Raw genomic sequence first — 11848 nt, 5'->3', positions numbered from 1 at the left:
ATATATTAAAACCTAACGATTATTTAATTTTTAATTAGAGTTGCTTTATTAATAGTGATTTTTTATGTAAAACACAATACACGATAATTTCCTGAGAATGTTACAAATAATCATATCAATGAATCTCACGCAAATTATAATCAATTAATATATTTTTAATAGATTATTTATTTAATAGCGGGCAACACGATCGTATTTGTTTTACGAAAATACGGAATGAGATAGGACAAATCTCAGCATTTAATTATAAAAGTTTAATAATGTTTGTGCTATGCTATTCGATAAAAACAAACAATCCGTGCAATTTTTGATAGCTTACCAATTTAATTTTCTAGACTAGATAGGGAGGACGACGTATATTTATTGTGCGCGTGATGAAACGCGGAAATGTATATATATGATGAAGATAATTTACAGTCACGCAATTTCAGAGCGTGGAACTTTAGATAATAAAATCTCGCTCTACCACTTAATGATCGCAAACAAAATGAGAACGCGCGTTATAAGCTGAGGTCTATAGACCTGCGGCTACCGGTCTGGTCTCTTGCAATCATACGGATAGTGTGTTTGAATATCAGAATAAAGAGGTGCGGGTAGAGTGACGGTCGTGGATATTCCTCGACAGTCATAAATATTTAAGCGCCCCTCGAACTCTCCCCTCGTAAATGTATGGATGAAACATTGCGCGCCATAAAACTTTCGAAATCACACCGGGGGAGGTAGCTCCACAGAGTGTCTGTTGATTTTATAAACAAAGAAGTTGTCAGACAATATCTGGCAGCGCATTTCCTTATAATATTTATATATGCAATGCGCGAAAAATAATACGGGAGGATTAAGTAAAATTGAAATCAAATACTGATATGCATAACAAAGTATAAATTTTCAATCAAATGTAAATTTTGCATAGCAGAAATAAAAATTTGCTCCATAATCCATGATATTATTGTATAATCTATGCTCTGATTCTAGTATTATCTAAGATCTGAACAAGCACAAACACACACCACCGACACAGATTCCTGATACTAAAAATAAAATTGTTAGCACAGAGAGATCGAAACGCGTCCAAGTCACGCGGTATGGAAATAAGCGTGGACCTTTAAGTCAATTATAAAAAAATTAAAATCGCAAGTTTCTTTTTTAATCTTTGCATAGGAAAATCTGGGATCTCAAGTTTACACGATCCCCCGCAATAAATGCGCGATTTCGGTTAAAATTTATTAATCTTCTCCTGTCACCAAGTTTTCCCAAGTTTCCATACTTTGATCCTTTCTTTCGTTAATAAGCTGCCGGAGATAAATCTTTTATCCTTTTTTCTTTCTGATGATAATACTGAAAATAAGGTAACTTCCAATTTTAACTGCGTTATCGCCGCGAAAGTTTCGCGCGACGGGATGAAGAGGCGGACGGGGATGTAACAGGGTAACTTCGTCCTGGCTACGTCCTCGCTCGTGTATTGATCGGTCAGGTGTGTGCATACAGTTTGCTGCAGGATTTCCCGTTCGTAAAATCCCTTCTCTCCTTGAACGCCCCCGTCTCGTTTAAACCTTTGAAAGCTCGCGGCGATTCCTGTCCTGTTTCCCTCGCGGAGAATTGATGCAATTTCACAACGTAACTTGCATCAACGACTGACTGTTTTTTCTCGTGTACGATAAACAGCCTTCTCTATCGCAAATAGTAATAGTTATATAATTTTTAAATTGAGTTATACGTATATATTTTGAATTTATATATAATTAAGAAAATAGTTAAATAATTTTCTATTAGAAATATATATATATACATTTACAGTTGACAGTAATAGGGTGTTATAATATTTTACGGATTCAGGGAAACGCAAAATACCGACAGAGGCTTCAACAAAAGAGCATTGTTTTAATGCGCATACATTGTGTTTAGTTTCGCATTAAAACAGCATTAATTCTCTCGTGCAAAATATTTGCATTTGTGCCTTTGTCTTTTTAAACGGATGGAATATATTACATCAATAATTGTAACTAAAACGCAATGCTTAATAAAATGTTACGAGAGTATGAAAAATACGAATTATATTTTGACAAAAAAAAAATGAAATACGTTTACATATGAATGGATATTGTTGAGTTTGTATCTATCTTCTCACACAGATGACAGTGAGTAGATATAATAGCTGATTATTTTTTGAAGAAAAAAAAGTATATAAAATAGTATAAAATTTTTGATAACAATTGAATCTTTTGCTATTAAGATAAATTTTTACGTATATACTACTCAATTTCTTGAATCGAAAAAAATTTCTTAATAATAAAAGCAATCGAAGTTTGAATAATTCCGATAGCTTTCAACATAACCGTTTATACACATGTTCTCTGAGAGAAAAATTTTCTCATAAGACGTCGGAGTCATGGATGAAAAATTTCAATAAGCAACTGCAGCAGCTGTCACGAATCATAAACGATTCCTTTCTCTCTCTCTCCTCTCTCGTGTACTCGCGGGGCGGAAATAACGTGTGCAAAGCGCAGAGAGCGAAGGGACAACCGCACAAGAACCGAGGAAGAACGTTCCAATGGGATACCATCGTTCTCTGTCCGCCGGTTCTCCTCTTCACTTCCGGTTCCCCTCCTCTATAACTCCGCTGATTCTGTTTGCCCTACACTGTCCCTTGCGGGGTTGATTGCAGCGAGCCGCCTGACGGCTCTATTCCACGCACGTTGACCATAACCGAATTAGCGCGTAATTAGTTTACATAAAATTACACCGACTGACTCTGCCCTTTTCCTCCCTCGCGTGCATCTTGCACCCGTCCGTCCGCCTTCCGTTCTCCTCTCCGTCTTCCTAATGGACCGGTCGGTCGATTATATCTACGGAAGGGAGATGCACCTGTCTATCGCGTTCTACACGCTAACACGCTCGAGAGCCTATCGCCCAGCTTGCTACGCAATTTCATTATCGATGATTTAGTTGCATCCCAGTACGGGGTGTTGCACCGCACGGCCGGAAGTACCGGGATACGCCGATGGTTTATGAGCTGTGTGATGTTTGCTCGCGTGCAAGCGGCAAAATCGGAAATGTAATTGTCAGCAATCATACCCGGGCTTCCTAGATTTTTGCTTTTAAAGGTTCGCGGCTTTACTTCGTAATTACCAATTTTTTATTCCTCTGTTATAATACAAAACTTAACGATTAATCTGAAATTGATTACGGTATAAATAATATTATATTTCTACATTTAAATTTTGCTTCTACAATTAAATAAATTTTTTATATATTGTCTATTTATTTATATTGATTAGTATAATTTTATAAATGTTTTACTCCTTGTATTATTTTATTAATAATACTCTATTTTCAGTAAAAATGGAATACAATTAATTATTAGCACTTCTTTTTTTAAATAAATAATAATAAATTTCTTTTTTTAAATAATAAACATCCTCTATTATATAAATATCGTTTTCATTACCTGTAGTTCAAATCACGTAAGCCCATTAATCGTTTTTGATATTTATACCTAATTACATGTGCGATGACGATACGTAATCTGCGTACCTTTCACACCGCAAGATGTTACGTGTGCATCATGTGTACCACACGCGCGTTTGCGCGACGCAAGTGCATCTCTCCGATATGGCGCATCCCATATTCATAGACTCGAACGCAAAGCGCAACATATTTCATGTGCAATTCCTACGGCATCCGATATTCTGTAAAATATGCATGCGTGTTATCATTACCGTCCTACGTGGCGCAAATCGTTCTCGCGCGAACGCATCGTACCCAACGATAACACGCTTCAACGATACCCACGTTATACGCCTTGACGTGAGTAATTTTTAAACCGCGAATGCGTGATCGAATCTCGCGAAAAATTGCGCCATTGTTTACATTTGGCCGATACGTTATTCATCACATGTAAATATTTCCTTGCTGCATAAACGTGTAATTTCGCAAATATAATGAATGCCATCAATTCTTCGTTAATGAACGAGAATATATTATTAGGAACATTGCAATTTTTCATTGCAAAGGTCAGTATCGTACGGTCTTTAAGTATTATACAAAGCATGCTGCGTAAATAATATGGCATATGCGATAAGAGGATGTCAATATCCATCCCATGCCCTTCGCCCTTATGGAATAAGAGAAGCATCCTCGCGTTAATGCATCGTTTTTCAACGAGGAATCATTTCGCTATGTGGATGCCGTGTACGATCGGTCCATTATAACGCGAATGGCATGACACTTTTGTCTACCGAGCTGGAATACACCGAGTCGGCGCGATAACGCCATTACAAAGGTCACTGTCGTGACCCTCCTTCCTTTTCTCTGCTGACAACGAGAAGAGTGGGTGGCTGACTGGGGGTCAGGGGTTGCCTCACAATTTGCCGGCAACCACCCTCCACGTCTCGACGTCGCTCTCTTCCTATATTCATGAACTTGAACGTGACCGTTAGCGGCAAGTCATATCCGACTTGTATACGAGTGCGGAAGAAAGATTATCCGTCGCGACCAGAATCTCTCGCGATTCCGAGGAGAAACGTCAGCAAGGAAAAAAATTTTCTTGCTTTCAAAAGTTTAAATGTTTCTACATTTTTGGAACATGATATAAAATGTATTCTTAACTACACGATGCTAATTGGTTTTATTTATATCATAGCAAATGTATTTTAATTGTTTAAAAATAATATTTTGGCTGTTAATTGAAAAATGTTTTATTAAAAGTTTTTTTACGGTGTCTGGAAACAACATGCATGGTTTTCCTTATCGAAATAATATGTTTTTCTGTCAATTATTTGTACATAATTTAAAATACTGTCACCAAAAGCTTCACTGTAATGACAAAAATAAGGATTAAAAATTAAGGATATGTTAAAATGTGATATATACTTGTTACATTCATAGCGTAGCATAGCGTAGGTTTGGATCGATGATTGTCTAATTATGTCGCTATATATTTTTAAAAAAGAATGCTGAAAATATGCATCTCTGAGATAAATGAATCAAAATGAATTGAGCACATTGACTATCGCAAATACATAAGATATATATATAGTCTTCTTGCATTTTATTATTCTCTACATCTACATTAACTTCTAAACCAATACAGTTTGAAATGCGGAATTTTAGACGACATCAAGAAAATAAAATCGATAAAAAATGCACATATTGCTGATCCAATAAGGATCTATTTTTTATTATACGAGAATTCTGGATAATATCAACATCTATATTTTTCCAAGCATCTTATAAATAACGATGTTACATAAATACTCAGGTCACATGTGCTCGATATTGCCTGCGATATATTGTTAGAAAGATACAACGTTGCATATCTGAACAACTAATTTAAAATAATAAAAACTTTATTAGAAAATACTGAAAATGCATGTTGATGCGTGCGATTTTGTAAGTCATTAAACATACATAATCAACCGATTAAATATGTCCATCCAAGAATGCAAATTTTATTGGTTGCGACCATTATAATGCAATTATAATATGAGTACAATTACGTGCACGAATTGATACATTGATAATAAGACTGTGTTATCCGCGAGCAGTTGATTTATATAGAGAAATTTTTGTCCACGCCCGCATTAAACACACAATGTCAATCGATACGCATTTTAATTAACCAGAGCTTCACCTCACTCACCGCGACTGTAATACTTAACTAACTGCAATTTCCGAATTTATCAAATTTTCACGATTGTATTTTCATATAACATACATGCCTTCGATATTCAACTCTTGTTGCAACTCTTACAACGGAAAACCGTTCCGAAGTCTATCTGAGAAACGAGAAGTCTGTCTGAAAAGACGGAATTGTTCTTCCTGTTCAGAAATCGTGAGGGGGAACAACTGTGTCTTCGTCCTTGCTATTGACGCATCTCGGGATATATGGTAGAGTAACTTCGGATAAGACGGGGTTTCTCCTATAGCTTTCTATGTATGTACCTTATTGTAAGTTTAGAAGTTGAAACAACCTCTTGAGCTAAAGTGGATAGTAGCAGGTTTTTATCCAATTTCTTCGGAACTATAAAAACCGAATGTCACGAAAATTGTTGTCGTTATTTAGATACAGTTTAGTCATACACGCAAGTTTTTCTCCTTCGTATATTTAGCGTCATTATTTTTAATTACTCGCGACTACAAGATATTCGCATTAATTTTTACAATTGTAACAATTTTGCGCAATTAATCATCATCAAAAGTAGCATTTGCACTACAAGAAAGGTCAAATGAAAGCGACATAATCTGACTTAAGGCTGCAGGATACCCGCATTTTTGTCCTTCTCGCGGCTTAACCCCTTCCTACGTCATCCCCGACGGGATTAAAGATACCGAGAATGCGGAACCTCGACGGTGAAGGACACCGTGGGGCGTCAGAGGTTGAGAGAAGTTTAATCCCCCGGCTGTAATTACGCTGTATTCCGAGACTAAAAATATTTCAAACCCCGAAGGAGAAGGGATAAACGCGCGCGCGCGGTCAGGATGTAAGGGACAGTCAATTAAGCGCGACTTTGTAGCTTCGACTGAATTTCCCGCATAATTTCCACTCTCTCGGCGCTCGTCATTGTATGTATTGTCCATTTGTGAGAGAATCAAGCTCAGACGAGCATATAGAATCGAATTCATACTCGTTTTTTATTCTTCTGAATCCGATATAACTTGGAAAATTTAAACATGTAATGGTCTTAAAATTAGTAAGTTAACATATATAAAATTTACAAGAGCAAAATCATGGAACAAACTTTACAAATAATCCTTTTTACAATGTTGTTATCGTTATAAAAGACCAAATTAAAACTGAAATTAAATCAGTAACAGAGATTTCGCGTAGGAGCGATAATCATAGCGTATCTTTTTCACGTCTAGCCAGATTACGATCTCTCGATCGCAGAGAAATTTATTAATTTCTTTATTCAATAGCACATTGGCGGAAATACAATTAAAATGTAATTATTCAATGTGAAATGTCGGATTGCCCCGAATTATTGTTGCACTATTACATTTGCACGAATATTACGTCAGACAGCAAAGTTTCGTCGAGGGCTCATTAACTAAAACCAATTACTGAGACGGACAGATTTAATTTTCCGCGGACGGTAAAATTAATTCAATACCATTTTCATATTCCTCATGTATAGGATATTAGCACGATGAATTTCACACAAAAAAGATCAATTCAATCAATGGTAGACGATCATATATCGGGTAAAATAACACGTTAAAAGAAGCGTTGATGTAACGGAGAATTATTTCTTTTATTATGAAAGTAAAGAAATGTACATAAGTTGTATTATTACAAACGTGTTAAAATATTAAGAAATATTGTACATTTTCTTCCTTAGTCTTATAAAATTGTTAAAATATTATTAAACGTTATTATAGTAGTTATATATTAATAAATCATATATGATAATTATCACGATCTCTTCACATTATTTAAATCAGAAATTTTTATAAGATCAGGTTTTTAACAATTTAAATATTACGAGTTTTCTCAAGATTTTATAACTTATTAATTGTGCAAAATTTAAACTTTTCTCTCTCTCTCTTTTAAGGTAATATAATGTTTATAAATGCACAAAGAAAGAGAGACTTAATTAAATTAATACACGCTAATAGATATCTAACATATACGACGCGTTATAGAAAATTTGACAATATCATATGATTGTATCAAGGAATCAATTATGAATTTGATTCAATTATAAATTCAATAATTTTTGAATATTACACAGATATCATCATATAAAATATGTTTGTTCTCTTTGTTTCTCTTTGAGTATTATGGCTGCTAAATACTAAGATTTTGTCCTGCGATTTATTTTGTTCAATAGAATCAGTAATAATCGATCAAAGTTTAAAGGCGACTAAAACGGCAAAAAAGAAAGCCAAGCCAATAAAGAACAAATAAAGACAAAAACGAAACTTAAAAGTACCTAAGAAGTATCTTACAATAAATCGCGGTGGGGAAAAAAAGAATCTTTACCAATGCAAGTAAAAGAGAGGAGTAAATTGTTTCAGACACAGGAAATCGATGTATTGGTATTTTTTTTTGCACTTTAATATCTATTCAGAGCCTTTTTACAGACTTCCGTGAAAGTTGGCGATTGAAAGTTTAGTGAATACGAGCAAGTGAAAGGGAAATTTTTTTAATTACAAATTTTTTTTTGATAAGTATTCCATTAAAAAGAAATTAAACCATATTATTAATTATGTTGCAGAAAATTAAGCGAGCATTTCCAAAATTTCTAATTAGATAATGTTTTCTGTATATCTACACCATTATAAATAAGTCTCATGTAATCTTATTTTTATAATATTGTTATCCTATTAATTATTGATTGACATTTAATATTAATAACATTTATGAAAAAAAGTATAGTTGCGCTTTTTAATTATTATATTTTCGTTAATTTTTATTTATTAGAGCGAATAAACAGAATATCCAGTGTTGACCAACCATAATAACACGAAATACCAATAGAAACCGATGGCCGGTACCATGACGACACTTATCTCTTCTGGAACACTCTGCGACAAGTCTCTTCGAGGGTCACTCGATCGAAGGAAAGCTTCGTGCTGTCATTGTCCCTTTTCAAACTCACCACCACTTTACTATATGCAATAAAGCCGGTTATAAAGCAGGATATCGCAACAAAAAATCTCATTCATCCAAGTGACCGAAGGATAATTGAATTGAGTCTGCTTATCGTAAAAAAATTGAACGTTCTGAAAAGTGCCAGCTATGCGTTAAGAGATGAAAGGATAAGCAGCGCATCTATTGAAAAAAAATTATGAGAAATTAAATAAATTATAATAAGAGTATTAAGATACAAGTTAAAACAGAATGAGATTGCCAAGCAAAAAAGAGTGTAAAATATATGTAAAAATATGTAAATAAAAAACTCAAGAATATTTTTATACAAAATTTTATATATTATACTAACACGAAAATTAGTTCTTTATTATTATTTTGTTTTATACTCAAGCAGATATTTTATCATTTCATGTTATAGACGCGATATGGAGAACCGACCTTGACTGGATGGTGATACATCGCGATCGTCTGGTGCTCCTAAGCTTCATGAATCCGATCGGCAACTTAAGCACCCTGACAGGCCCGATAACTCCTCAGCCTTTCGTAACCCTAACCCCGGAAGAAGGCAATAACGAGAACATCGATGAACTCACTACCTCGACACCTGGTCTAACAAACATGGCACTTCCTGATGTTGTCGAGACTCGTGCTGAAGAAGCGACCACCATGTTCTCAGCTATTATCCATCCAATCATCACAGATCCACCTTCATCCCGAACTATCTCGAGCACCGGTACAACTTCCAGCAAGACAACTACGACGAGCACTGAAACGACTTCAACAACTTCGAGAACGACATTGCTGCCGAAGAATAGCACCGTAAGACGTCCAACCACGAGAACTATCACCAGAAACGGCAGTTTTAAAGGCAGATCGAAGGCGAAGAATCTCACGAGGATATCAACCACGGCGAAACCTTCTAGAACCGCCGGTTCGGGAAATATGACAGCACAGAGCATGTCGTTAACGATGAACAGTCTGGCGGATCTCGATCATCCCGAAAATTTGAATCTGGAACTTCAAACAGGTAAATCATTCATCGATCTACATATTCTATCGTAAATTGATCACTTTTTGTCCCTTTTGGAGATTATTTTGATGCGAAAAATATTTTCGAATCACAATAAAATTAATGAATATGTACGCATTGTAAAAACGGCAAAAATAATTATTGCATTTACGAAGGGAATGATAAAACATTTTATTCCATCAGTGGTCGTACAAAAAAAATCATGAAGCAATTAACAAAACAACGGAAATTGAAAAGAAGTGGTGCATATTTTTTTTTGTAATGGCTTATAAAATATTCACGCTGGAGTCACAGATTTGACTCTCTACACACCGTGTAATGGGAATAAATATCGCGAAAATATTCGCTTGGAAAAAATAGATTTATACACTTGGCATATTTCGTTTTTCAGCCGAATCATACGGCCCGATTACCCTGGAATATCTGAATTACGCCGCCGCGCTCGGCGTCTACTCGGTAAGATATCCCGCCGTCTTCTGGTCGTGCAACAAAGCATTGGGTACAATTTTCAGTCTGCAGCTGGTCGTGAATTCAGCGCAGAGTCTTCTGGCATATGCTGGAATGTCCGTCCTTTATAAGGTAAGCAACGCAAAGTATTCAATGCCAGTTAAAACTCGCAGGAAACTTCACTAATGTCTCAATCGGCCCCTTCTTCTCGCGTATACTACTACTCGCGCGAATACCAGGAAGCTTATAAGCTAAAACTCAGTAGAACGTTAAGAATTCCGAGAAACGTCGGGAATCTTTAGAAATATATTGCGCAACAAGATGTCTGCAACTTGTCTGAAAGACCTAAGAAATTGGCTAAAAATTACAAAGGAGAATTTAAAACTATCATCAAAATAGAAGCGTAATATAAAATACAGGTTTTAAATCGCGTACAATTTTGTTACTGTAACATGTAATTGCTTGAGAGAATATTCCCCCAATCTTATATCGAGAAAAGAGAAAAGAAAATATATTTGATTTAGATATTTATTTTCTCATATCTTGTGCTAACGATATCTTCAAAAAATGTATACGTGTTCTTAGGTTCAAGTGGTAGGTCCCTTAAAGGTCCTGCCATTCCTTCGGCATCGTACCGTAGCAACAATGAGTACAATCTCGACAATATTCGGAGACTCTTACTTCGTGCTGGATCCTCCGGTAACTCTCGTGCTCTTCGCCCTCTCATCCTTCCTCGTGCTCTGTTCCAGCATGGTCATGTATTTCTACGCCCACGGCAGGTAAATATTTAGCATGAGAGCTTATTCAATCCGCATCTCATCGATTAAACTCTGGCAGAGATTACCTGCCAAGCTCCTTCTTTTGCGAAGAAAATTATCTGGCCCATCCGCCGTTATCAGATAAAAGTAAATAAACGAATTCGTGCTCTTTACATTGTAGGAGAATTATCATACCAAGAACAGACGCTTATCAGTTAATTTCTTTTTTCGTGGAACATTTTTAACATTTTATTTTGAAATGTAAAGATATATTTTTATTACAGATAGATTTATTTATTACAGTTAGATTTATACTTCCCTTTTAAAAAATCCATGTGTTTTTTATCATTGAACGCAAAAACAACGTATTTTTATTGCGGAATTCAACGACCTCATAATTTTTGCTTTCCATTCGGATTTTATTTGACTTGCTAATTCGCTAATTTGAAGCAACACTTAAAGTACGCACAAAACAAGCGTGCCTTCCGATACTATTATTATTCAGTATAAAAGTCAATAGACTCTTCTCTTAATACTTTCCTTCCTTCTTTCTCGGTTTGCCGTAGCATACAACAAAGGATAGCAATTAACAATCTCGATGCCGCAGGGTATCTCTTTACCGGCTTTGTCTTTAAAAGAGAAAAAGTTTCAATTTAATTCAAAAAATAAAAAAATAAAAAAATAGAAAAGCGGAGGAGTTCGCGTTATATGAAGGGGTGGAAAGTATAATTATAAGTTATATCCAAGATATAAAAATTTAAAAAACGATCGATTTTGCCATCTTATATAATAGAAGACCGATTTTAATTATTTCCAAAATTTGTCGATCCATTAAAATTAGCCCGAGATTTCCAATGAGACGAATAGCTCCCTCGTTATTTCTTTTGCTTTGTGCAAGCCAATTATATAAATATATACGTTTATATAAATATAAACGGTGATAGTAAATACGAGTATAACTTTTGCATCGTACAATGATACGCAGGTTCACGGCGTTCCTAAACCAGGAACGCGAGCGTC

The 11848-nt window shown here is 35.3% G+C and overlaps 1 protein-coding gene across 5 annotated transcripts in view; it reads left to right on the top strand.

The window, feature by feature from the left end:
• LOC115246120 (protein tincar) overlaps positions 1-11848 on the top strand; it is a 141388-nt gene that overhangs the window by 116979 nt on the left and 12561 nt on the right. For all 5 annotated transcript variants that reach the window (XM_029824746.1, XM_029824748.1, XM_029824747.1 and 2 more), the window contains 4 exons: positions 9012-9620; positions 10015-10202; positions 10656-10849; positions 11814-11846. In XM_029824746.1, coding sequence (XP_029680606.1) covers positions 9012-9620; positions 10015-10202; positions 10656-10849; positions 11814-11846 — 1024 coding nt within the window. The remainder of the gene's footprint in view (positions 1-9011; positions 9621-10014; positions 10203-10655; positions 10850-11813; positions 11847-11848) is intronic.

This window comes from Formica exsecta, unplaced genomic scaffold (assembly GCF_003651465.1).
Source record: "Formica exsecta isolate Colony F162 unplaced genomic scaffold, ASM365146v1 scaffold1387, whole genome shotgun sequence".
NCBI lineage: Eukaryota > Metazoa > Arthropoda > Insecta > Hymenoptera > Formicidae > Formica > Formica exsecta.
The sequence above is the reverse complement of the archived record's forward strand: the minus strand, read 5'-3'. Positions and strand labels throughout refer to the sequence as shown.